Source organism: Xenia sp. Carnegie-2017, unplaced genomic scaffold (assembly GCF_021976095.1).
Source record: "Xenia sp. Carnegie-2017 unplaced genomic scaffold, XeniaSp_v1 HiC_scaffold_16, whole genome shotgun sequence".
NCBI classification, from domain to species: Eukaryota; Metazoa; Cnidaria; class Anthozoa; order Malacalcyonacea; family Xeniidae; genus Xenia; species Xenia sp. Carnegie-2017.
Window position 1 is genome coordinate 4962499 of NW_025813469.1, and position 27569 is coordinate 4990067.

Genomic DNA, 27569 nt, shown 5'->3' on the forward strand with positions numbered 1-27569 from the left:
CCAACAATATTAATGAGAAGCATGGCCTCTTTCACTGACCGACTCGAAGATGCTTTTACGAGGAAAGATGGGACTTTTATGGGTGAACTCTATGGAGGGATGTTGGATTGCCTGAAAATCAAAAGCATTGTTACCAGAGATAATTTGTTGGATCGTCTCGGTGTTGATATTTTCCGAAATATCAATGCCGAATTTTACATACCGCAGAGTGCCAAGACAAAGAACGCAAATTTGGTTGCCTTAAGGTTAGAAAACTTATGACATGTCATGCATGCATGCTTACACAAGAATATATAAGCAAATATAAATTGACTTGATGTGATGCCCGATGGATTTGTCATTTGTGGTTTATTTATGTGATTCAAAACAAAACAAATTTTCGAATTTCGATCATATTTAAAACGTTTCTATTGATTTATTTCTTGATATGTTCTATAGTGTACTTAAAGGACATGGGACATATATTTTTTCATGTCGCCTAAAAATTCATTGCAGTTTAGTATTCCGCAAAACATTATTTTTCCGGTTTGAAAATATATATTTATAGCGCAATTTAAAATGAAAGTTTGCTTATTTCAAGGGCTGTTCCGCCATCTTGAAATGAGCAGCCAAATTAATTAGATTTCATATGTGACGACACAACAGGGAGAATGAGAATTCTCACTCCGAAAGTTCTTCGTCGAGCGAAGTAGATGATCAGATAGACGAGGAGTTTGAAGCTATGTATAGTTGGCGTAAAACTTCACTCAGTTGGTGTAAATGCGGCCATTGTGAGTTGATGGCAAAAACGATTAAATGCTTTTGCTCAAAATTTGCACAAAATAATCTGAAAAATTCACATTGGGTAACTGTACAGGCTGGAATGACACATTACTCTTTATTGGTCAATGCAACCCTTTTTTAAAGTAAAATACGCCATTTGGAAAAATGAAAAAATGAATAGAATGGTCAGAATTATTTTTGCTGTTAATGTAACATCCATATACTGCGCAGTACATGATCGCTGAAATCTGCTGCCTACAATAATACAATTCTTATAACTTTCTTCTATTTGTAATCATCTCTATGACTTTTGCGAATATGTTTCATGAAGCTTTAGCTGTCATATTATTTGATGTTTTTCATCGTCTACGGTTTCCCACGAGCACGAACATGGAGACGAACAAGCTCCGATACAACCATACAACATGTATACTGAATATATAAATATATAACTTATTTTTCTTTTTTTTATTTCATTATGTATATTGCATGTACATAATGTAAAAAAAGTGTGAAAAAACTTTTTTTTTAAGAATAATTCACACTGACTTCATCGAAACACATATAAAAGTATATTGTGTTACCAGATATGCCTCCCAGTTGTGACGTCGTTGCATAAATCTGCATATCTCATTATATTCAAAACAAATCAAAATGGCCGGCGGAACTTTGAAATTGGAGTCAGAAAAACCTTTGCTACATGAACACAAAAACTTTAGCTGAACTAACAAAGGTATATTATAAGTCTATGCGATATTTCCCCTTATTTAAGCCTAACTTAAAATATACGTCCAATGTCCTATGATAAGATATACAAAAATAAACTGAAGCATGATATTTAAAAATTTACATAACATTATTTCAGATCTGCTACAAATAGCAACTGCCTCTATAGTTCATTGTCAATTCGCTTGTTGGTGACAACTTTGTGGTGACTATTTTGAGGCTGATGACCTCTTTAGAATCATTTTTATTTGCTGATTATTATGCAAAACATCCATGTTTTTCAAATCTTTTTGAAACTCAGCATAACAAACACTTTGATTCTATCTCAAGCATGGTGGCCAAGTCAGTCTCTTTTGAAGCTATTGATAGTGCTGGAAGTGGTTGTTCTGTTGCTAAACTGGTCAGGACAGAAGCTGTATTAAATGCAAAAGATATGTCATGACTGCGTTTGTTTGTTTGTTGGCACTCTCTTCAGTTACATCCTGTAGCATTTTTTCTTATTATCCTGACATATACTCTAGTGCTTATAAAGGGAATTTATTAATTAACCAAAGAATTGAACCTCAAATTCAATCTAGGGCTTGTGCTTCCACTAGTAATTATTTGCAAGTTTTGTTTTGCGTTGAAGGTTTAGCTCCTTAAGCAACTGCATTCAAACACAATCATTATGTGCCTTTGATACTTGGTGGGAAGGGAACTAAAAGAAAGGGAAGTAGTCACTTGTCACAAGCTAAAAAGCCCAGTATACAAACAAGGTTGAGGTTTACACTTCTGGTCCTACTGAGACAGTCATGACAACTAAGGCTCATCCCTATGGTATATCTCACAGGTAAATTTCCCAGGTTTTGAGAGCATAAAAGTATTATTAAAGATCTTGAGTACTATTCCAGTCCCTTCTTGTGAGTGTGAGAGATTGTTCTCTGCTTTGCGAAGATTAAAGAACTATACAAGAAGTACTATGGCTGCTGACATGTTAAATGGTCTTGCTTTATTGTATATTAATCAGGACATTAATCCAGATATAGAAAAGATTATAGATCTTTTTGCAAAAGACAGAAGAAGAATTGAACTAGCTTTCTAGTAAGGAGTGAAAGTCTTTGAAGCCTTTTTAAACTCTTGACTGTAAAGATGACTGCTGCTAACCTCAGTCATTATAAACACACACAATCGTTCTCAGGACTTTACTTACCTGGACGATCGACATCTACAAACATTCCTTGCTTTTTTTGTTGGCAACTTCACTTGATAAATTGACATAAAATCGTTTGCATAATAATCAGCAAATAGGTATGACTAGACCATTATAAAATGAAATTCCATGTAAAAGTTGATGAAGCGTAAAGAATTTTTTTAGTCTAAGTTAGAAATGAACTAGGCCGTCCATGTTAGAAGCCCTCAAAGCATATTTTTCTGCGAGTTTCCTAGGCATGCTGATCAGCTCTGATTTTGAGTGAAACGGTCAAAAATCAATGATTTATGAGCAAGAATTTTAGCTTTCCAGTTTTAAATATTTTAGAAAATCAACTGTAAAAACGCAAGAAATAGCGTTTTCTGCAATCCAATTTAAAAATTTTACCGGGGGGCATGCTCCTTGACCCCCCTAGCAAAGTTGCGCTAATGGTGCGACATTGTGCCTAAGTCTATATACGAAGCTGGATCCGCCCCTGCTTTCTGCTATTAACTGATGTGCCAGAAATGGTATCAATTTACGAGAAAGTCTGCACATTAAACTACAGCGACTCCCTACGCAGGTGATGTCTATATGACATTGGACAATGAACCATTTTATTCATTATATGCAGAGCTTTTACTAATTGCATTTACATTCTCAGTTAAACTATCATTACAGAATAAGAATGTACAGAAGAGTTACTCGTATCGGAACCTTTGATGTCTTTGTCCTCGCACATGTCGAGCCGCGCATGGTGGCCGCCATTATTCCAGCCAGATGATTAGAGTTTTTGACTGTTTCCAAACCTTTAAAATGATCCGAAGTCATTTCTTAAGTCAAAATATACTTAAATTCATTATTAGGTATTGACGTCATGTTGTTTTAATGGCTGGAAACAAGTGAGAAATCTAATGCCTGGTTTCCATATGATCGTTTCTCTCGCTAGAGCCGTTTCTGTCTGTTGAAAAAAGTCCCCTGCGGTGATCAAACGACAGAAGCGATTATTGCGATGAACTGGTTTCCATTAATCGTATGCATCGTATCTAATTTGAACTAGTCACCATACACTTACTGTATGATATATTCAAAATGGCGGAGTCAGTCGAAGAGGAAGACGTGTAGCGTGTTATTTTCTTTTGCGTGTGCTGAGAAGAAGGAGAGAGCGAAAGCAAAAAAGAAAACATCGTTTTTGGGTTTTAATATTTCGAAAATTTGCTATATAAACAATCATACTTCTGTACTTCTTCCATAAATGAAGACGTAGAATTAAAGTTGATTGCCGCCATCTTTGAATACGGAATCTCGCACATGGAATTACGGATGTATCATGGGATAATTCAAGTCGCTTCTGGCGTAACGATCGTTTTGCACCGGTTTCCATTAAAAAAATGCAAGTGCGTAAAAGGTGTTTCCGGTCGTATCTGTCGCAAGGATAGAACTCTTGTCTATCTCAAACGATCGATACGCAAGGATCGTTTCTAACGTAAGGATCGCTTTTGTCGTTTGAGTTGAGCGTTTTCATATGATCGTCTCTGTCGCTTCTACAAATTGCAAGCGACAAAGACGATCCTTACGACAGAAACGATCATATGGAAACCGGGCTTAATAATCTGGCTGGAATAATGGCCGACATGAAGACGCATTGTACACCTGAGTGACCCTTCTGTATAATCATTATTCTGTGCAATCAGTATTGTTCGTTAACTGTTGATTGTATTCTAGTTGCTATTATAAAAAGTTCTGAAGATAATTTTAAAATATTTTATTTACAATCAAAAGATTTATACGGCATACCACATCCCTATGGCAAGTGTGTACTACTAACAGTTCAAGGTTTAGAAAACCTGTCACTCTATTTCCAAAATACTTTAGTCCATAACCGTTCAACTCCACATGAGGTATTAAAAATAAGACTATGTTTATCAAATAGAAAATCGTTAAGAACTTTGTTATAAACTTTGAAGTAATGTCATGTTGATGAAACAGAAAAACGATGTTATATGCAATTTTTCCAATTATTTTGTGGTTGATTCACAATTTCAATGTTATCTTAAAGTAATGTGTTGCATTTGTGCAATTAATAAATAACTTTTTTGGTTGTTTTTTAATGAAACGACCTTTTCTTCAACTTTTATTACGCTAACAAAATGTTGTGTTAAGTGTTTCTTAAGATACAATAAATTTCTTGCAATGTAAGTGAAACATTTACCTCTCCATTGCTTAAAGCGAAATGACTTACTCATTCAACTAAATTAACATTTTTCAACTAATATATAATTGTCTTGTCATAACAAGAATTATCATAGCCTAAGATGGGTAAGATAAACACAGGCATTAGTTTTTATCGATATCCTATTGAACCTCATTTAATATTTCTGCAACATTTAATAGTAGTTTAAAAAGTTTCACATCACGTAGACGCATGTACGCAATTGCGTACCACTTATTTATGCTTGCCACTTCCCAAAATGGCTATTTTATCACTGGTTATAGTGAATAGTTTTATGTACGGCTACAACTTCAAGTTCTCTACTAAGCCCGTTAATGGGATGAACAACGGAATCTGCTAATTCTCTTACTCTAGAGCGAGACAATTTTGTCGATGATGATGTTTGATAATAACCTAGCAACTCGGTCTTTGACCCTTTGTTAAAGATGATGATATATGACTTTTGAAGATTGCGTAGGAACTTGGTCTTTGACCTTTTGTTAAAGATGATGAAAGAAGATATTTGAAGATGGCTTAGGAACTCGGTTTTGATCCTTCGTTAATGACAATAATAGATGATGTTTGAAGATTGCTTAGGAACTCGGTTTTGATCCTTTGTTAATGATTATGATAGATGATGTTTGAAAATTGTTTAGCGACTAGGTAATTGACCTTCCTTACTAATGATGTTGATTAAATTTAATGTTTATTCATGTCGATGATATTTGAAAACATCTTAGCAACTTGGTGATTGAGCCCTTTGCTATTTAAAATGATGACATTTGACAACTCTCAGCAACTGGTTCTATTATCTTTTTGCTAATGATGATGATGATAATTGACAATTGTCCACATGCAAGCATTGCACAAGGGACGCCTTTGCTAATTATGAAGGCGATGATGATGGTGATGATGATGATGAAATTGATGATGATAATAATGATGATGATGGTGACCATGATGATAATGATGGATTGTGTAAAAGTAAAGTAAAATAGTTAGAAGAAGGATGCAACATCGTAGCTGAATTTCTTAAATATTTAGAAAAAATGAAAAAGATGTAAAAGTCCGACGTAAAAATACGTTATCACAAAGGACAATAATCTTAAACCAATCTGCGCTTTCGTTGGATTAAAAGGTAAAATAACAAAACCAAGTCTTCAATTATTACGCACCCTTAATTCTTTTTCAATCCAAATGATTTTTTAAATAGCCCTTTTTATGCAGAATTGTCCATTTTTACTTAACATAAAGAAGCCCAAAAATCTATTTTAGACGATTTAAATTCGACGAGAAAGCTGTATAATAAACTGTAATTGCGCCGAATTTGTGATGTATATGCAACATAATTACGCCGTAATTGTGCTGTAATTGCATTATATTTGTGCCGTGTTTGCGCCATAATTGCGTCGTAGTTGAAAAGTAATTTCAAGGTAATTACTCTGTAATTTTGCTGTATTTGATCCGTAATTGCGCCGCGTTTGCACAATAATTACAATGACAACGACGTCAGTGAGGACGTTTGTTGATGATGGTGATAATGGTGATGATGGTGATGATAGTGATGATGGTGATGATGGTTATGATGGTTATGATGGTTATGATGGTGACGGTGGTGATGAGGGTGATGATGGTGATGATGGTGATGATCAGTAATGATGACGTTGTATGAAATTTGCCAAGCAACTTAGCGCTTGACACCTTTGCTATACAGTGTAATGGAGAGTGTCTGATAAATTCAGAATAAGATGGAAAGTTATTGGATCATTCGACTAATCAGTGAGCACAAAGCTCATTTTCAAAGTTTGAAAAAGTTGGCGCAAATAATATTGAACTGAAATAATATTATTTGAACTATGTTTATTAATCTACTTTATTTTATGGCCACATTATGAATAAACTACCCACATGTAAGCAAAGCCTATTTTAGGATACAATACATATTTTTATTCTCTTCGTAAATCATTCAGAAAATATCATGAATAGCTAAATTTAATTCACTTTTTTCTTGTTGAAATATGCCAATTTTATTTTAGTCGCGCAATATATTGAACATATGTTCATGCAAACTGATTGAAAAAAGAGAGATCAATGATTTTCACATTAATTCTCGGGTTTTTAGCTACTCGTTGTAGTTTCTCGCTCGTTTTTCTTACGCACATTTGAAGGGATATTTTTGTTTGATATTTTAAATCAACAGCAACAGAAATTTTTGTGAAATACGGATTTTTATTCTGTTTCTGAATCATTTAGCAAATAATAAATGTCTGACCTTCATTTATTCTACGTTACTCAAATATATGCTAATTTTCACAGCGATTATTCCACTTTATAAAAAACTAAACAAATACAGGATGTAATCGTGTACGAAGTTTCGGCAGACGAAATATTCAGGTTTAAATAACGAGTTTCCTTGCGTTCACAAACATTGTTTTATTGTTAAGTTTCAATTTTGTATTTTTGTGTTGGAAATGTCAAAATTCTATTGTTATAATCAGCATACAGAGATCATCACAGCTAAGAAAAAAACTTTGCTATTTCACAATATTTTTGTTGAATTGTGCAGACTTTGGTCGCAATTTTTTATCCATCCATCGCTTGCATTGCTTATTCCCAATTTCATGGAAAAAATATGAAGTTAACGAAATCATCTTTTTTAAGATTTTTTACTTCGTGCAAATTCCTTCAATTGTGATGTTCACACTCAACATCGAACGACTCTTGGCCATCAAATTTCTTTTTTACCATCAAAAACAAGTGACGAAAAAGAGGTTAATGGGTCTTACCCCAATTGTTGTTTGTGTAACCGTTTTTCTACGATTTCTACTTTGACTTAAAATAATTGGAAGTACAGTATTCATTCGTATTCCTATGATCTCAGTTACCCTTGTGCAATTGAATTATGAAATGTGTAAAATTGCAAAGTCAAAAGGAAGAAGCATTCACCTACTATGTGAAAAAACAAGAGCAAAATAAAGTCTTAGAAAACATTATCAACGTTTCTTGTCGTTTTACGTTCAATGGTTTTCACACTTCCTCGTGCTGCTTTGTCTGCCTACACAAACAACGTATTAAAAACGCCAAACTTCGATGATAATTTGCTCTTTCATCTTGAACTTGGGATAAGCGCGATAATAGTAATGAACTCGTCTTTCAATACCGTTGTATTTTTTTGTAAGAATTCGGTATTACGTTTTCAAGGATTAAAGATCGTCACGAAACTTCGTTTTTGGAAAGAGTAAACTCCAATGACGTTAGCTATTGCTATAAGTGAATAGAACTGAACATTTTGAAAATTTGATCTATAGCATGATAATGGTGTATCTCAAGACATCTCCAGCAAGTTTGCACTTCTCAGTATTCAAAATTAAGCTTTATGAAAATATTTATCATTGTGCCGTAATTGCAACGTAAGATATGATACAACATACGATATGATATAACAACGTATTTGCGCCATTTTGCCCCGTAATTGTGCGTGCCTGTGCTTTGTATGTTAGTTGTACTTTAGCGTATTCACGCCGTGTTTGCAGAAATATTTGTATTGTACCATGTATGCATGACTTCAAACTTATAAGTTTGATGTAAAACTCCAGACAAACCAATGGATCAACACAAACTCCCCAGCTATTTCTTTTTCAATGGATTTACACTTGCTGAAATATACAAATACCATCAACAAGCTTCTCATCATGCAATATTGGAATTGGTGGACATATAAATCATCAATCACAGTCAATATACCAAAATTAAACTGTTACATTTGGGAATATAAGTCAACAAACTCCACTATCAAAAAATATTAATTTTGAAGTTACAAGCATTTACCAAAACTCGTAATGAACTAGCTCAACATCCTAGAGGCTATGATTTTGCATATCAAAAAGGTCTTCATTTGTCAATTCAATTTTTATTTCAGCTATAAAAATGAACAAGGACTCAAGTCTTCAATAGACAAACAACAATATATTTCAGATTTCACAATATGTATTATTTTAGCTTTTTTGTTGTATTAAAATTGTCATGACTAAGAAAAAACTTCTCTCTTGAAATTTTCTTTTTGTACTTTTAATACCACCTAACAGACCTTTCCACATTTTTCCCCACCAGAATTTTGCCAGAAGGGTATCCCGAATTTTCTTTCTCATGTTTCCATTGCCTAGAGCGTTCCTGCATTCAGTCATCTGCAACACTTCTCTGATATATTTAAGATCTGGAATTTCTTGGGTGCTTGGATCAAAGGGTAGATTGAGTTTCTTCGAAATTGCGTCACCTTTTTGAATGCATATGTCATGCAATGTCATCCCTTCCAAGGCTACTACAGTAACTAACTTTTTATCACTCTTGTTTCTCTAAAGAAGAGCCCGCCATCTTCTTTTAAGCTGTCCATAAGCAACCTCAGCGACCATGCGTGCTCTACTTAACCAATAGTTGAAGTATTTCGAGCGCTCTCGAGTTAATCTGCTGTGATGTCAGTATTGAATCAGATTAAGGCTTTATAACACAATTACGTAGAGGAAAGCAGTATCAGCCACTATCAAGGGTGTACGATTATGTCACCAACCATTTTCCCAATATCTGGAATGAAACTCGCATTAATCGCTTGCCACAATTCTTTCGACTGAAAAATAATAGAATCATGAGAGTTTCCTGGAAATCAAAGACCTCCCCACATAAACCAGCAATGAGAATCGACTAATGCCATTAGAAGGACAGAATAAAAATTTTTCAATTTGTGGTACTCCTTTGACGATTCTTAACAACCTGCTGGAAATCGTCTGTGATAGTTTCATTTTAAGCTTTTCACGTATTCGATTCAATATAAGCAAAAATTTAGCGCGAGTTATATGGAACGTTCTTTTTAACCTAGCTTCTGAGATAATTCTCAATACTGCTGTCCACCATCCCGAGTTTCGCACAAGACGACGGCAAGTATGAGGTCTTCGTATGATCGTAGAACTACTCCTTTTTATTGCAAAGACTATCGCAATAAGATATGATGTTGAAAAGAGATGATGTTGACATAAGACGATGTTGACGTCAAGCTAACTCTCTCACTATAAACTTAATTAACAATCGTTTTTCGCATGTCTACTGTATATTGAATAAACAAGAAGGGTTTTTAATATTTGAATGATCGCTTTGTCTACGCTTAGCATCACAGCTCTATGATGTCTTTTTACTATCGTATCTTTTCAGTTAGGAACATTACTAAACTCTGTTGTTATCATCAATATACGGAGATCATCACAACTGCAGAAAAGAATTTGCTATTTCACGATATCTGTTCTGTTCTTTGCTGACCTTCCTGCGGTCTTAGCTTTCAATCCGTGTGTTGCAGGGCTCACGTTTTGCCAAACACATGAAAAAAATTATAAACTTTAGGAAATCACCTTTTATATTTTTTATTGCTGCAAAGTTGTTCAGTTATTATGCTGTTGACACTCAACATTGATCAATTCTTGGCGATCAAATTTACATTTTTATCTAACGAAATTTATAACACATAGTATAATAGGTTTCACCGCAATGCTCGATTGCTTCCGTGTTTCATCAGCTGGGTATGTTAGTTATTGGTCTGCCATTGTTTCCAGTTACACGTGTCTACTAAAATTTTCAGATGTATGAAATTGCAACATTAAAAAAAGGGAAAGTTACATCCAATAAGTCAAATAAAAATACTTGTTTTTAAAAACATAATAATCTCAGAAGACATTGCCAACACTTCCACTTGTTGCTTTTTCGGGTTTTTTTAAACACGCACAGTAAAATTAAGCCTAATTATTTATCAGAGAAAGGATATTCAATAAAGAGTATAAATTGTCATGAAAGACGTCTTAAACATCTGTTAACCTAGTGGAAGAATTTGAAGAAAAAGAATTTCACAGCTCATGTTTTTAAATCTATTACGCAATACGTCTTAATTTATCATCAAAAATAATGTAAACTTTGCATGCTGTAGGCTAAACAAATATTATTGGGAAAGGGTGGTCTTATAGCTCATTAATTGTTAGTATTGTCGTATTTTCAACAGTACCATATACAACCAGCTGGATGCATAAAGTTTACTTGGTTCTAATTTTAAACATTGCTCGCATGGCAACACAATGTAGATAATGGCGCCTGTTTCGGCGTTTCCCTTTGTTTTGCGATAAATACTCGCCAGTATTTAACTTTTTTCAAAATTTAGCAAAATATATTACGCTACATAATCGCACTCAACTATAATTCATACATATGCATTATAAAAAAAAACATTATAAAAAATTTTTACAACGCAATTTTGAATATTTTACTTTGCTAAGCAAACTTAGCATTTTTAGATTTTATCGAATTTTGGTGAAGGCATTTTCATGTTTCAGTAATGGCTTTAGCTACTCTCACAAGCACCGTTCTGTTGTTGCTTTTTAATTTCGTACTTTTTTGTGCAGGAACGTTCCTAAATTCCGTTGTTATTATCAGCATATGGAATTCGGCACAACTACGTAATAAACTTTGCTATTTCTCAATATTTCTGCTGTCATGTTCTGACCTGGCTGCTGTCGTAATTGTTCATCCGTCAATCGCCCGGATAAATTATTCTCTACAACGTGGGAAAAAAATATAAAGTTTACGAAATCATCTAGTTTATCATTTTCTTGGTGAAAAGTCCCTCATTTATAATACTGCTAACCCTCAACGTTAAACGATTCTTGGCGATCAAATTTCCCTTTTTTTATCAAGACCATGTAACGAAGAAGAGATTAATGAGTTTCACTGCAACGCTGGATTGCTTCCTTCTTCTACTAGGAACTTTAGTTTTCCTTTAAATAATAAGTAGCGTGATCTTTATTGTTCTTCCTTTGTTCGCAGTTACCCTTGTCTTCTTAAAGTTAGAAGTGTATAAAATTTCAAAGTCAAACGAATGAAGAAATGTATCCTTTCTATTAAAACACAAATTTAGTTTCAAAACAAAAAAGTCATTGCCTACTTTTCCTCTTGTTGTATGTTTAATGGTTTTCACACTTCCTCGTGTTGTTTTGTCATCTACAAAAGCTTCATACTACGCACGCCAAAGAAAATAAATTTATATCTTTATCTTTGGACTCTTTCTATACTAACAATGAATTCATTCTTGAATTGTTTGGTATTTTTATGGAAGACTTCCATATTACGTCGTGATGGATTAAAGATTGTCAAAAAAGTACAAATTTGCAAAACATAGTGCTAATGCAATTTGTTGTTAATTCGTGGATATAACTCAAACAAAACGTAAATTTTTATTTCAACGTGCTCATTTTTGTAGGAATATCAATTCTCCTGAAAACGCGTCAAACACACACAGACGACTGAGTATAGAGCTAAAATGCTAAAATATTTATAGCACAAGTGTCAAGTAGTATTATTTGAGCTGAGAAATACTGGGATGTATTGTATGAAAGTAGACTTTCGGCAGACATTGATCTTAATGACACAAACTATTCAAATGCTGATTATTAGAATGAAATGTAGTAATAATCATTTCCAAAAATATTTATAGTAAGTTTAATCTTAAAATTTTAAAATATCTATCTATGAAAGAAATCCAAGGGTTGGTTTGGTAGATTGGAAAATTAATAGTGCATCTTATTGATCGTGGGCTTAGTGCTTCAGTCAGCAGGGATTTCTCACCGTGACGTAGCCTAAAAAACAATGAAATTTTTGACGTTTAGGTGGTTCATTCTTCCAAAGAGACTCGGGACTGTTGCACCAACTGATGCACGTTTTCCACACCGTGACGTAGAGATGCACTATCTAGCCACCCTGACGTAGTAATACAAATTCAGCTCAGTGTAGCTGGATGATGAAACAAATTTTCGCTAAAAATTTTGACAGGACTTAGAATTAAGTCTCCGTTGAACACACAAGAGGCTATTCAGATTGTCAAATCCACCAGCAGACGACTGTTACGAGCACGGATTAACGACTGTCACAGACGAATCAACTATTACATCATACAACAAGAACAAAGACTGAACAAACTGAAGGAACTCATACCAACGACAGTAAGTGATACTTTACTTTCTACCATACAAACTATTGCAGAGAAACGAGCAAACAAGACAGAGAAACAACACCAAATCAAACAACAACAAAAACTTGAACGTTTAAAACAAACTAAAATACGTGCAAGACATAAACATGACGATAACTGGGTGAGGAATATTTCTTCCCGCCCATTAGACGAAACTGAAACGCGACTACTATCTTAAGGACTAAAACATTCCATAACACCTAGACAAATCCCGACTGAGACGATAGTATCAAGTGTCGAGGCTGTCCTAGCGTATCAAAGAGACTTGTCAGAGACAACAAAAGACGAGATCAGAAGCAGGATAGCCTCTACTTTACAATCGTCCTCTATACGTGACAACAACTTGACAAAAGACGAACAACAAGCACTCAAACGACTAAAACACGACAACAACATCGTCATTTTACCAGCAGACAAAGGACGCGTGACTGTGGTCATGGAAAGGAATGATTACTTTAACAAAATGGACGCACTTGTTAACGACAGACAAACGTACGAACAACTCAAACGAGACCCAACACCATCACTAGTACGCAAACTTAACAGCAAGATCTTCTCTATTAGAAAATCTAACATTATATCTGAACGTATTTACGACCACCCAGACTATACGGACTACCAAAACTTCACAAACCACAAATACCCATGCGACCAATTGTATCATTCTGTGGTTCGCCTACTTACGAACTTTCAAAGTACTTGACTAACATACTGCAACCACTCACAAACAAATCAAAACACAAGCTACAATCCACTGAAACTTTCATTAAAAAACTGTGCACTATACAAATACCAGACAACTATATACTAGTGTCTTTTGATGTGAAATCACTGTTCACCAGTATTCCACTTAATCTGGCACTTACTTGTACAAAAACCCTCATTACAAACACCACGGACGTACTGCCATTACCGACAGAAGACATTATGAAGTTACTAGAGCTCTGCTTCACCTCGACTTACTTCCAATACAAAGGAACACACTACAAACAATTACATGGGACAGCAATGGGCTCGCCCGTTTCTGTTGTAGTTGCTGAAATTGTAATGCAATCTATAGAGGAACGGGCACTCATGACTTACAAACATGCACTACCTTTTTGGTTTCGCTACGTAGATGACACAATCACAGCACTACATGCAGACGAGATTGATGACTTCCATACTCACATCAACAAACAGAACAGCCACATACAATTTACCAAAGATGTCGAAGAAAACGGAACTCTTCTTTTCTCGACTGTTTGGTAAAACATGACAATCAAAACTAGGAACAACAGTTTATCGCAAGCCAACACATACTGACCGACTACTAGACCAATCATCTTACAACCCTACATCACACAAAGCCACCACAATCAGAACATTAACAAGACGTGCACAAATCATATGTGATTCACCGGACGCTCTACAAAACGAAAACAACTATCTCAAACGTGTTTTTGACAAAAACAACTATAACTCTGACTTTATCAAACGCAACACTTACAAACCTAACGAACCCAACGAAACGAACAACTCAGTGACAACACCAACGATACCTTACATCAAAGGTACGTCTGAGACTATCTCGCGTATCTGACGACGACCATACAACATACGTGTTGCTCATAAACCAATCATAACGTTACGACAAGTACTAACGAACATAAAGGACAAAGAACAACCCAACGAACGACAAGGTGCAGTTTACAAAATAAACTGCTCCGACTGCCACGCCTCCTATATCGGGGAAACTGGCAGGAACTTAAACATAAGACTTACTGAACACAAACGAGCTACTAAGAAACAAGACAAAACTAATCACATTGCCGAACATTACCGAATCACAAAGCACAACATTGACTGGGACTCGACAAAATGCATTACTTACAGTACTGACTATAGACAACGGCCTACATTAGAAAGTTGGTATACCAACTTGGAACAAACCCCCCCTGAACAGATCACAGCAATTACCGGCACCTTACAAACGACTTATTCACAATACAAACAAACGATCAACTAAAAACATTACACTTCACACTAATTCACAATGACAATACACAATTGACACCCAAACATTACATCTAAAAACGTCACACCTAAATCACACATCACAACTAAAAATAAAATATTTTACTTCACACTAATCCACAATGACAATACACATTTCCTGCACATTTCCTGTACACATAATACAATGACGTAAGAACCAGACAATAAATACGGCTAACCTGACGTTTACTCCTCATTTGACTCTGAAGATGACTACCGCTAAGGTTGTCGAAACGTCAGTCAACAACATCAAAAACAGTCCTTCTCAGGACTTTATTAACCTGGACGATCATCATTTACAAACATATAATGATACTCCCGGGTTCAAACCATTTACTTTAAAAATTTTGACACATAAAAACGACATATTTAGCGACGCATTTTTTAATAATGCGGCTATAATCAAAATAATACTCACATTTAAACAATCTACGAAGGCTTTAAACAATATTTCTCAATCATCAATGTACATCTGTTGTCAATATATTGTCAACGTTAAGGTATTTGAAACATTTAGAAACTGTAAACATTCAAATCTGATATATTACTTGCATTTTGCTTGTATTGATTTTAAGTTATAATGTTGCGAAATATTAAATTTTCAATTTTAGGACTGATGCACTCGCATCAGTTGCATCAGCCTGGATCCGCCCCTGCTGTGCATGAAGATATACTATGATTGCAAATTTATCATTTTCTTTTGTTGTACTAAAATTACAACGCTTTAACTTCACTATATGTTATTTTGCGAGATTGAGACTCTGATCAAGCAGATGACTACTGCTGTCTAGGAAAAGATTGTGACTCCAATCCAATGAGATATTTGGTATTTTCTCATCTCATTTTTTCACGTTGCAACGCAATAAGCCTAAAATCCCTTCAGGTAAATGTAGTTTGAAAACTGCATTTGGAATACTGCAAGGTCAAAGTTAGTGCACTTGTTCAAGGACATTTGTGCTGATCACAATTGATGTGCTGATTACAAGATCAAAATGAGTTTATTTGTCTCTAAATTAAAATTCAACCAAAAATTTATGCTCGTGCAATTTAAAATAACTATTAACAGTTAGAGCTTGAATTAAAACACAAACGTTTAAATCTATTCATGTTTTGGAAATTTTATGGCATCTTCAATAAAGGAGCCTTAAGTTGCAAATATTGGCAAGCTTAGGTTACAGTATTGGCAATTGGTTGAAAAGTCTTTTAAAACCAGCAATTTTCTGAGAACAAAAATGTCATGTTCAATCAAATTTGATTAAATGAAACCATCTTTTAATTAAATTTCATTTTAAACATCTGATGCTCTTAGTGCGACCGATTAAAAACACGACTTTCATAAACCGATCTCCTATTGTGCAGACTAATTTTTCTAATTGCTTTCACTGTTTTATAAACTACATTAAGATAACGAAATACCTTGGCCTAAAGGTAATCTTAAGGACATTTTAAATTTCCTATTTTACACACTTTTTGTAATATGTAAAATTCCTCCCCACAAAGAAAAACTTTGCTTGCGTATGTCCCTGTAATAACTGGCAACAATTACTTTGTTGTGTAGCATCTTGTATATTATAATAGGTGTAGATGTTTGGTTGATTTCCTGCTGAAGGAAACGTTGTGTTTCAAAACATTTTATCCTGTTGCAATGGAGCAGAAACCTTGTTTTCGTAAACAGGATCGTTTGTAATATTGAACGAGAAATTGGGACCAGAAAAACCCCTCCGGTGTTTAAGAGAAAAATTTCAAAACAATTTTCCATTTATGACATGCTTCGAAAATTGAAACATTATTATTTAATAACTCAGGAAAGCAGGTACGCATAAAGAAGAAGCCGATTCGCTAAAGTTGAGCAAAATGAAATTGTCTATGCAATTAGTCCATTAATTATAACTGCATATGCTGACACACCTGCCTAATTTGAAATACTCATATTTTATAGTTATAATTTTCCATCTCTCATTCAGCTAGTTGGATCTCATACTAAGAGGTAACGCTCTAAGCAGTCTTATTACTTGTGCTCTATACTGTTTAGTTATTGAACATTGATTTGACTAATTCTTCACTTACACGATCAGTTGCATAAGAATAAGCCATGTATGCATTCATGAACTTTGCTCAAGTTCTGAATATTGATTACATGGTAAAACATCATTAACACCTGTTTGAATTTTTTTCACCGCTTTCTCACATAAAATTTGCAAACATCTATCTTCGCAAAATATATGCTACGTGAAAACTAGAACCACTAGTTACTTTCTTTTCATTCTATTTATGAATTAATAACCAAATACGACGGGTAATTAAAATTCATACATTATCCATTTTGGAAAACACTTATGCAAATTTTAAAACTTACACTTGAGCATATGAACTAAAATAAGCAAATTTCACATGTGTGTTGTCTATACGGAGCATCAATGTAGAAGAAATTTCTGTGTTCAAACAATGACTTTTTTGCCATTCACAAGCACTGTTCTATTATGGCTTTTTAATTTTGTATTTTTTTGTGCAGGAACATTTCTAAATTCTGTTGTTATCATCAGTATACGGAGGTCATCACAATTGAGAAATAAAATTTGCTATTTCACGATATTTCTATTGTCTTGTGCTGACTTGGCTGTGGTCGTAATTGTCCATCCTTCCATTGTATGGATGACTTACTGGAAATTGCATGAAGACAACGTTAAAATCTTCGTCACCATTATTATCATTTTCCTTGTGCAAAGTCCTTCAGTTGTAATACCGTTGACACTTAATGTTGAACGATTCCTGGCGATAAAATTTCCCTTTTTTCATCAGCAGTATGTCACAAAAAAAAGGTTAGTAGGTTTCACGGCAGACGCTCAGAACTCATGAATTTGTGGATCTTCCCAGTTTGAGTTTTAAATTTATTTCTTCTTGTCGATACTTTGAGTTACAAAAATAAGCTGGGAAATGCAAAGGCATGGAGCGCAAGGAACTCAAATACCATCTAAAAACTGAGCTTAGTCGGAGGATTAGTTATTTGATTTAAAGAACAAAAATTTTATCTTTGTCTACAGGCCTTGTAATTAGTAATCCGACACTAGTTTCTATAAGGTACTTAAAACTTAGAATTTTTCTTTTCCGCAACTGTATATAAACACATTTAGTGTATAAATTTAATTGCTTAATGTAACAGCATGCACCTTAATTTCGGATTCATTTCTTTGTTTTGTGATATGTCGATGTGGACATAACGAAACTATAATGCAAATTACGTTTTGTTATTCTCTGTCAACATCCGTTTATCAAATATCGAGAGAAAGCTGCTAATTTCAAACATGTCGCCTTGCCTTGCTCAAAATTCACGACAATATAATTGATTCTCTGCGTTTCAACGATTTTGGCCCGATGAATTAATTGGGAGACTTATACAAATGGCTTCTTGCCCAAATAATCAACAATGTAGAGACGAAGACTTGACAAATAATACCGCTGTTAACAAAACCTCTGACCATCCAAATCGCTACAACGTCGTAAAAGATGACGAAATATCCCTGGAAAATTGTTATGACATTCAATGTTTTCCTGAATTTACGAATGTTAAAGTGGTTCCTACAATGTTGTACTCAAAGCAATGTTATTTTCATGGGAAAAGCAAACGAGACATGATTGGACATGAGCCTTAGTTGGATAAAATAAACCATATTATTTCTAATGACTTAAATACACGTGAGTCGATTGAATAAGAAAGAACATCAAGACAGGATTGAATTAAATCCAAATTTCGTCGAATTATATTTTCAATATGCCAAAGTACATAAAGAAATGATGGAAAATGAAAGATATTAAGCAAACTCTTTCAACAATTACTAAAGAAATGGAGGAAATGATAGCTGGGATTTTTCAGATTTTTGAGAAGATGAATACAGATAAGCATTTCACTCAAACTGTTGCTTACAAACAGAGCATTTTTTACATAGGAGGATATAATGACGATAAAGGAACATCATGTGATCTTATATGTGAATTGCAGGTTACTGGTATTAAATCACATATTTTGAAAGTGTTGTGTCATATGCCTGAATCACGGTTGAGCCATGGAGCTGAGATAATTAATTATGAAATTTTCGTCTTTGAAGGATATGGAAAGGAAGACAAAATTCTCTCTGGCTTGATAAAGATTGATCCAAGATCTCTTCAAATTAAAGCAATGCCTCCATTTCCTCATCCATTAGCGGGAATGGCAACAGTTCAATAGAAAGATCAATTTGTTCTTCTTGGAGGCTACGATGATCGAGAAATACTTAACAATGTTATCATGGATGGCTGTAAGTGAAGGTAAGATCACTTTGTTATGAATGAAAAATATGGAGATTTTGTGCAGCTATAACGGAAGATACAATTGTTATCATTGGAGGTCAGGTTGATGAGCACAGATATCTTAAATAAGTGGAGATTTTTCAAATAGGAAGAAGTACGATATGATCATATCTTTCTTTAATGAATAAACCACGTAATGGAGCCATTGCTGAAGTTTTACTTCCTTGGTTCAAGTTCGTTTAGAGAGTAAAATTATTTGTGACTGAATAGTACAATATAACATGTAGAATAAAAGATAGAGCAAGACATGAGCTCTAACCATGCAAAACATCAGTAGATCATATTTACATAAGTTTTAATTGACTTTTCTGTACGTACAGTGAAATTAAAATTTTATCTAACTCTTCTCATCAGTGTTTAAAAAAAAATATGACAAATAATCAATTGCATATTTTAGTTGTGGCAAATTTGTTAAATCATCAATAAAGGGATCGGAAACATGTCCTACAGGTTTAAGGCCGATTTTCATACAATAATTTTAATCGGTGCAATCATCTTTCTTATTTCATGTCCGACTTAGCAACAGCCATTAAGATGATCACTTTTGATTGAGCGCAAATTGACCTACCATGAATGTATTCAACAGAATAAATTCACAAGACGCGAAAAACGCTCGCGTTTGGATTGGTTTTAACGCTCGAATGAACAATGCTAGCAATGAAGTTGCATTTGCAGTACAGTGTAACAAAGAAGTCATGCTATGATAAAATTCTCATGCTTGTTGTCTGCGTAAACCATGGTGTGTTTATATTAATCGTGTCCTTTCTCCCAAAAGACAAATGCTTCGTACACTAGCAAATTTAATGCAAGACAACAATGCCACAATAAAATATTATATTTGACTACAACAACCATAGTTATTTTGACAATACTAATGTACTACATCGTTCCTTGTACCGGAAATCTTCGTTCAAACACTTCCTACAAAACATTTTGAGAAAAATTAGTTTCACGTTTTGACTTTGTTAGCATGAGTTATGGAAAATTTAGCATTATTTGATAGTATTAATTTAATTGCATCTTGGGATTGTTATTATGATGAACACTTGGTCAACTGTTTATTATTGTGCATGAGGTTATTTTGTGTTAAATTATTTAGTGTAAAACATTTGTTTTGAGTAGTCTCTCTAACGATACAACAACATAAGAAACTATGCACAGAAAACACACTACGTCGTAAAGCATGAAACACTGTATGTAATAGAAAACTCAATACCTTTGTAAAAACAGTAGTTGACACCAGGTATGCTGTTATCCCAGCAACATTCTCTCTTTTCACATTCTGTTTCATCTATTCCTAAGTATCCGCAATCAATTCTGTCTTGTGGTTTTACAACATCGCACGCACTACCTATATGTGTGTGAAACCATAGTTTAAATATTTATAGCTGCAATGGTCAAATATTTGCATAACATTTGAAGTTTGCATAATATTTGCATAACATTTCTTCGAATTTTGCAACAATGTGAAGATTACAGTGATATTACGTTTTTATGACTTGTGAAGCTAAATAAGAATTTCATATATGTGAAAGAATTGTATAAAGTGTATACTTTGGTAAAAACACCAGGGAACTCCTTCATAGCTCTTGTCCCAACAGCAGCCTTTTGTCAAACATTCCTTTTCCTTGATTCCATAATAACCACAATCTAATCGCTGCGTCGGGTCAACCGATTTGCACTCGCTGCCTAAAATATAATAAATACCTTGTACGAATACTTGAAGTAAAATATGTTGGTGTTTAAATTTCACTTTAACATAGCAAAAAGCAGGTTATGTAAATTACTTTTCAATCGAAAGTGGGTTTATAACCGACGATTTTGGTTTGTATTGATAGTTAGTGTGAAAACGTCATGGTTTTTGAATAGGTGTATATTTAAGTTATGCACGTGCCTTAATGTACATCAAATGTTGGTACTTTCTTCTATTACAATATTTAAGACCATACAGTGCTGTGGCGTGTTTCCTCATTAATTATAACAAAGACATGGCAGCTACACCCTTTTGTGTCGCTTATCCAATCATGGATTGTGTATAGTGTTGTAATGCTACTAACTAGACTTGTTTACCTTTGTAGAAACAATAATAGTCTTCTGGCTTGCTGCTATCCCAGCAACAGTTGTTATGTTCGCATTCCGACTGTTTTACTCCCACGTAACCACAATCTATTCTGGCTTTTACTGCACTGCAAGTACTCCCTAAAATTTGTCGATAGAAGGAGTTCAATAGCTATGTAACAAAGGACCCATGCACATATGAAATCCAGTGCTAAAATTTGAAGATTCACAGGACAAAAGCGCACGCTTAATATGCAGTGCCCTATTTATATATACCAAGAGGGACTGAGATTTGCTACGTTTTAAATATCTGCAGTGGAGTTAGGAGTCTCTCTCCATGTTGTAACATACATTGTCTTAGTTACAAAGTAAATTTAAATTGATCGACTTTTGTAGCTACCTATATACGTTCCCTGATTATGGTTATGATATATAAAAAAGAGAAGTATGAACCTGTCTGTTCATCTAGGGGGAAAATTTCGTCTTCAGCCTTGTCACGAATAAAATGACCTGGAACGTAAATGTTATATTAGTATAATGATCATGAATGAATAAAAAGATTATTTATTATGAAATTAACCGCGGAGGAGGTTAGAAGGGAGAATGTAATTTCCTTTGGCCTTTCATATCAACGTGAAAAATGAACGCGCAGGAAGTCATCGTTGGCTGCATAGGTGCTTAATAAATACTATCTTGAAAACTGCTCTTAATTCTTGTTGCAGTAATATTTACTCATACATACCAGATCTCACGCCATGCTCCTAAACAATATGACACTCACACTCATAACACGATGTATTATCCCACGTATGAACACGAAGTTACCAAACAAAATTAAGTACTAGCAATGCACGCATTGACTCACGTGGACACGACAGCAAGTAAAAACTTCAAAACATTGCCTTTTCTTTACTTCATATTATTTTCAAACTAAAAGGACGGATTTTTGTTGCACCCCTTATAGTCAAGCAGGCTTTCCAGACTGCCTTTGGTAAAATTTAACATACATACCAAACACGCACGCCAAACAAAGTGAAAGGATTGTGAAGAAAGCTGGTACGATCGTCTTCATAATTGTTGCTGAATCTCAAAGCTTGAACTTGAAGTGAACTGAACATACAACTGACATCCAAGGTGTCGGTTCTCTGCTTATCGTGATTTTTTATACTCTCATCTGCACTAAATTTGAATTTTTAATGGCGTGAAGAGAGTTGGATTTTGGCTACGACACTCGATGAATATGGTGCTCAACAACCACTTGAATATTTGGTTTGTGTGTCTGCTTTGTTCGCATGGGCAACAATCTGCAACTGCATTGTTCATTCATTCAAATCTCCTTTGTAATGCTCAAGCATGTTGTTTTGATAATATTGATCAATTTTATGTCGCGATTTATGCTTAAAAGGACATGAACAAGCTCTAATTTCGTGATCAGATACAAGTCAATTGCAATAAATTGTTTATATACCATCTTTATGCAAATAGGCCAATACCTGCACAAACTTTACAATCAAAAAGTGGTATAACGTCTCATCCCTTCTTCCCCACTCGCCCCTTCCGCCTCCCCGAACAATTTAAAGAAAATACTCAGATTTAGTTTTAGTCAATAAGACTGTAATTCATGACATTGTTTATTCTAGCTATTTTAGGGAGACTAAAAGGAGTGGAGGTTTAGTTTGCGTCCACGCTCCTCCTTTTCTGTATTGTCTAGTATCTTCACAATGCTTGTTTATGTTTGAAACTTTTGAAGATTCCTTGCAAAGATAAAGCAATGATAGGAGCACACAAGGGTGCCGCTTCTCGAAGGCAGCCAACCAGCACAAGATTTGATAGTTCAAATGATTTTACACGTCAAGACTCGCTCACGACGTACCGTTTTCGTTATAGGCATTTACATTTACATTTCTTAAATTTGGCCATAGACATCCACTCGCAGAGTGTGAATACTCATTTGGTGCTATGTTAATGTATGTACGCTGCAGATCTGTGCTATATCACAACAAAGTTACCATTTAAGTATATTAAACTTATTACTAGTTTTAATATGCCATGTAAGATCCTCATTAAGTCCCTTTAAAAAGTAGTAAAACATGGATGACTATACACTAGTATGTTTTCAGTTATCTTTATGATAATATTCAAATGCTCAACGCTTCGAAGAAAAATTATTTCACTACTTATGATTTTCGAATTCTACTTATTATACCATTCTTGTTTGATACATATATCACGAAACAATGGAAACGTCCTATTGCCTTCTACATCTAGCTGCACGTTAAAGAGAATTGACGCATGATTTGAAGCATGATTAAAGATCTTTGTGCATGCAACTGAAGAGTGTGATTTTGATACAAATATGTCATTTTAATGCTAGTAATTGATAAATGAGGAGATGAAAAACTTTGCCAAACTGAGACTAGTCGCATCTGGGTATTGTGGAGAGTTTTTCACTCAGATAATCAAAAAATTTGTGAAAGTTTAAATGTTCCTTTTCAAACTATTTGCAATCCAATCCCCATAGGCTTTAATCTTGACTCTGTAATTTCATTGGATGACATATACGATCATCGCAACAAACGTAAGAACTCAATTTTAATGTATTTCCGGATATATGCAGTGCCAGAGTAATATCTGCTGGAAAATATAAATAGAGACTTGAAAGAAGTACTGTTTGTGTTTGTTTTATTTGTGACTGTTTTTTTTTAGTTCTTTTCAATATTACTGGTATTATTATTATTTTTCATTATCAGTTATGTTGTTTGGTGATGTAGATATAAGCAAAAACATTACATTAATTTACAAGTGACTTTAGCTGTGTTGCATGTAGTTTATATTTATCTACCAATGACCAGTACTTGCTAACACCCTCCATTATCTACATGAATGTCTGATCAGCTTATATCATCATTACAATAGCTACTTATGGTGACAATGTTTATGATCTTGTGCAAGAACATATCTTTAAGAAACATGCTTTTCATTCATATATGTATCGCTAAACAAATATCACAAAATACAGAATACGGCATGTCCAGTCACGAGCCCAAAATAATCGCGTCTCCGGAAATTTGAATTTTATAACGAAGCATAAACTGGTGTTGTGTGCGCAGGAGCACGTTCTCTATTTGCTTGGCGCATGCAACAATAACGAAGTAAGGTCGGAATGAATCATTCCGACCGCAAACTTAAGTTGTTTTTTCCGTCTTTTACTTAAGTGCTCATTTCCAAAGAAAAATATTCGACTGTTTGAAAATACTTCCTGTCAATGGTAAGAGGACAAGCAATACAGTTTATTATATATGTTTGAAGTATTCCTTGACTAGGCGACTTCGAATGAATCGATAACTTGCCATTAATAACTCAAAATTGTGATTTTTTCAACTGATCAAATAATCTTCTACTTCACGTTTGCCCCGCTTTATTGACTACTGTCCTTCTAACAGTATGTTCCAATTAATGAATAATAAAGTGTCTATAGTCTGTACAGACGTAGAGTAAAGCGAATGAAATCTTGATACTATCTATGTAATGTAATTTTGTACGATATAAAAGATATTAGAATAAGTTGCAAAAAGAGATCAGACTTCTACACAAGCGTCTACCTTGATATGAGATGTACACATGTGGATACCATCTGCAAAATATGGTAATCGTCCTTAAAAGAGTTTAAACGATTTACTTAACTAAAGTAAAATAATAAAAGTCTTGGGACTTATTATTAAGAGATTTTATGTTCAAACATGCAAAAATTTAGTTTTGTTGCAATTAAGGAACGGAAGTAAATTGATCAACACAGATTCGATGAATACGTTTGGAAGTGAAAGGAAATGTCTAGTTGGAATACATTATGAAAGTATCTTAGATAATCTACATCATTGATCGATACAATATATGAGAGCTGTTACATTTTGAGCAGAAAAAAAAGTCTGGCCCTCCAAATAGAAGACACTTTATACCGATGACAATCCCAATATTGCATCTTTAGCCGCCTCCAAAGCTTTTTGGATACCTAAAGCATGCGATGCTACTTACCATTTTTGACATGGAATGGGTAGAGCTACAAAGAAAAACGAAAACAGTAAAAGTTCCCGACAATGCTCAACAACGTAGTCTATGTCAATCTGCCGTAACTCGTACAACAGGCGGTGAGTTATATGCGAACATCCGACGTTACTTCAATAATGTCAATGAATTAGACACAATAAATTGATTGGTCTATTGCTGTGTTTGCATATCCTGTGCAAAGCTGATTATAAACTAACCAATTAAATCAATCAATCAATTAAAGAGAATTTGCAAATCAATCATATCTCATTTAATTTAAAAACAAGTGCATTGTTCAAATGACTTTCAATTCTTGTATATAAGTTTTTGCGTGATCAATTTTTGCCAAATCGTGGTCATCCGAATGTTAAAATCAACCGTAGATACCAATGACATGGCAACCTCGATAGTCATGAAGGCTCTTAGCAGTGCTGTACAACTAAATTTATCAGATGGGGGTTCTCTTGACGAAGCTGAAGACATGAATTTATGAAAACATACCCATTTCAAAGGTAGAAGGGGGGCTCCTCCCTCAAGCGCCCCCCCCCCCGACTTTTACAGCACTGGCTCTTATTTCTATAGATGCACCATATTTCGTATGAATTTCTAGAAATGCAATGTTCAGTGTGGATTAACACTTTCATATAGTGAATTTGAGCCATGGCCCACATAATTATTATTTTATTGCGGTAATGCTGAATATGAGTCATGACTGATGAAGCTCGACAATTGAGTATCTCCTGTTTACCAAATGTTTCTGGATAAGCTTTTGTATATGAAACGCATTACGCATGAACACTGAAATTGAAAGCAGAGTTCGGACCGTTTATAATATCGCGTTTTACATGAGCCTAATGCAATTTAAACGATAGATAATGGGGAATTTTATCTCGTTCTTATTTATTTTCAATGCATTTGGTGCATATAAAATGCAGCGTTAGAAACCGGCCTAATGGCAAATATTCAGATCAGAATAAATAACAAAAACATTTTAGTTATCGTTATGGGTTGGTACAGAAGAAAGAACCTTATTTTTGAGAAAGCTTCTTACTCAGGGAAATAGATATTTGCAAAAAGGAAAAGTCAATTCGTGTTTCCAATATAAGATAAAATTGGTAAAAAGATTGGACGATTACAAATCTAAAAGCTGTCAACATCTGCATGCGTCTTTTTGGAACAAATTCTTTTTTGATAGTTATGCTAATTTATACTTATGTGATAAGCATTATTTTTGTCTTGCCTTTATCGGAACTTGATGTTTAAGCTCCATTTTCTTTAATTTAAAAACATTTTGACAAATCATGCCAGATCAGCGATGTAAAAAATAGGGCAACTAGACGGTTAAAGATGATTTCCTTTTTATTTCAGAAATTGGCCCCATGTGGTAACACTAGTTACCATTTCAATTTTGTTTCTGTTTTAATTCCAAAAAAGATTTTCTACTATATTTTTCTTCTTTAAATTTGTGAAATATGCTCTGTTCGTGCAAAAATCAGGAATTGTCGATTCCTTTTTTCAGTATTTTTGTGAAAAACAAGTGATTAAAGTTCATACTTCAGCTATGCCTTATAAAAAAAAATCTATGCAAATTTTCATAGTGCAAAGTATGAAAATTTTAGATTATTAGTATTATTCGTCTCTTTAGAAATCAATTGTTTTTACAGTGATTGAACACAAAAAATGTAACATAGCAGAACCAAATTTGCGGGCTGGCTACGCCAGTGGAATCATCAAATATCTAAACACAAACAATCATCATTTGAGTAGGGCAAGTTATATTAAAAAGGATAATTGCAAACATGGATCATCATCACATGTGTGTATACGTAGAAGTTTAATTGTGAATGCTACTTACATAGCTCAGTCCTATTAGTCAGTTGGTGCTGACATAGCTGAAGCAATTTGAGGAAATAAGCTTTATATTGTTCGGTCATAGGACTCTTGGTCAGTTGAGGTGTTACTGGTATAGACTGATGTTTCCAAGTCATTAGCAGTATATAAATAGTAGTCATTGCACTATAAAAATTTGCATAGTTCTTTTTTACAAGTCTTCTTCGGAATCAACTTCAGTGCACTTAGAGTCTTTCATATGTTTTTAAAAACAAAATAATACCTTTGGCGTGGGTCAATAAATTATGTCTAGCCAAAAACATATTATGAAATTT

At 34.2% G+C, this 27569-nt stretch overlaps 1 protein-coding gene across 1 annotated transcript; it reads right to left on the bottom strand.

Moving 5' to 3' along the window:
* Positions 1-20119: 20119 nt before the first annotated feature.
* Positions 20120-22518, bottom strand: LOC124436454 (integumentary mucin C.1-like). Its single transcript, XM_046986387.1, has 6 exons — positions 22372-22518; positions 21814-21870; positions 21373-21501; positions 20857-20991; positions 20519-20653; positions 20120-20223 (listed from the first exon to the last, which is right to left on the bottom strand). The coding sequence occupies exons 1-6, from the start codon at positions 22430-22432 to the stop codon at positions 20213-20215; spliced, it is 528 nt and encodes a 175-aa protein (XP_046842343.1). The 5' UTR covers positions 22433-22518; the 3' UTR covers positions 20120-20212.
* Between the last annotated feature and the right edge of the window lie 5051 nt (positions 22519-27569).

What these genes read in the sequence shown, in the direction of transcription:
- LOC124436454 (XM_046986387.1), bottom strand. Translation starts at nt 22,432, where the DNA reads ATGAAGACGATCGTACCAGCTTTCTTCACAATCCTTTCACTTTGTTTG. An exon ending in CTATTATTGTTTCTACAAAG is followed by an intron (nt 20,992 to 21,372) that starts GTAAACAAGTCT and finishes ATTATATTTTAG; the next exon opens with GCAGCGAGTGCAAATCGGTT. An exon ending in TCCCTGGTGTTTTTACCAAA is followed by an intron (nt 20,654 to 20,856) that starts GTATACACTTTA and finishes ACACACATATAG; the next exon opens with GTAGTGCGTGCGATGTTGTA.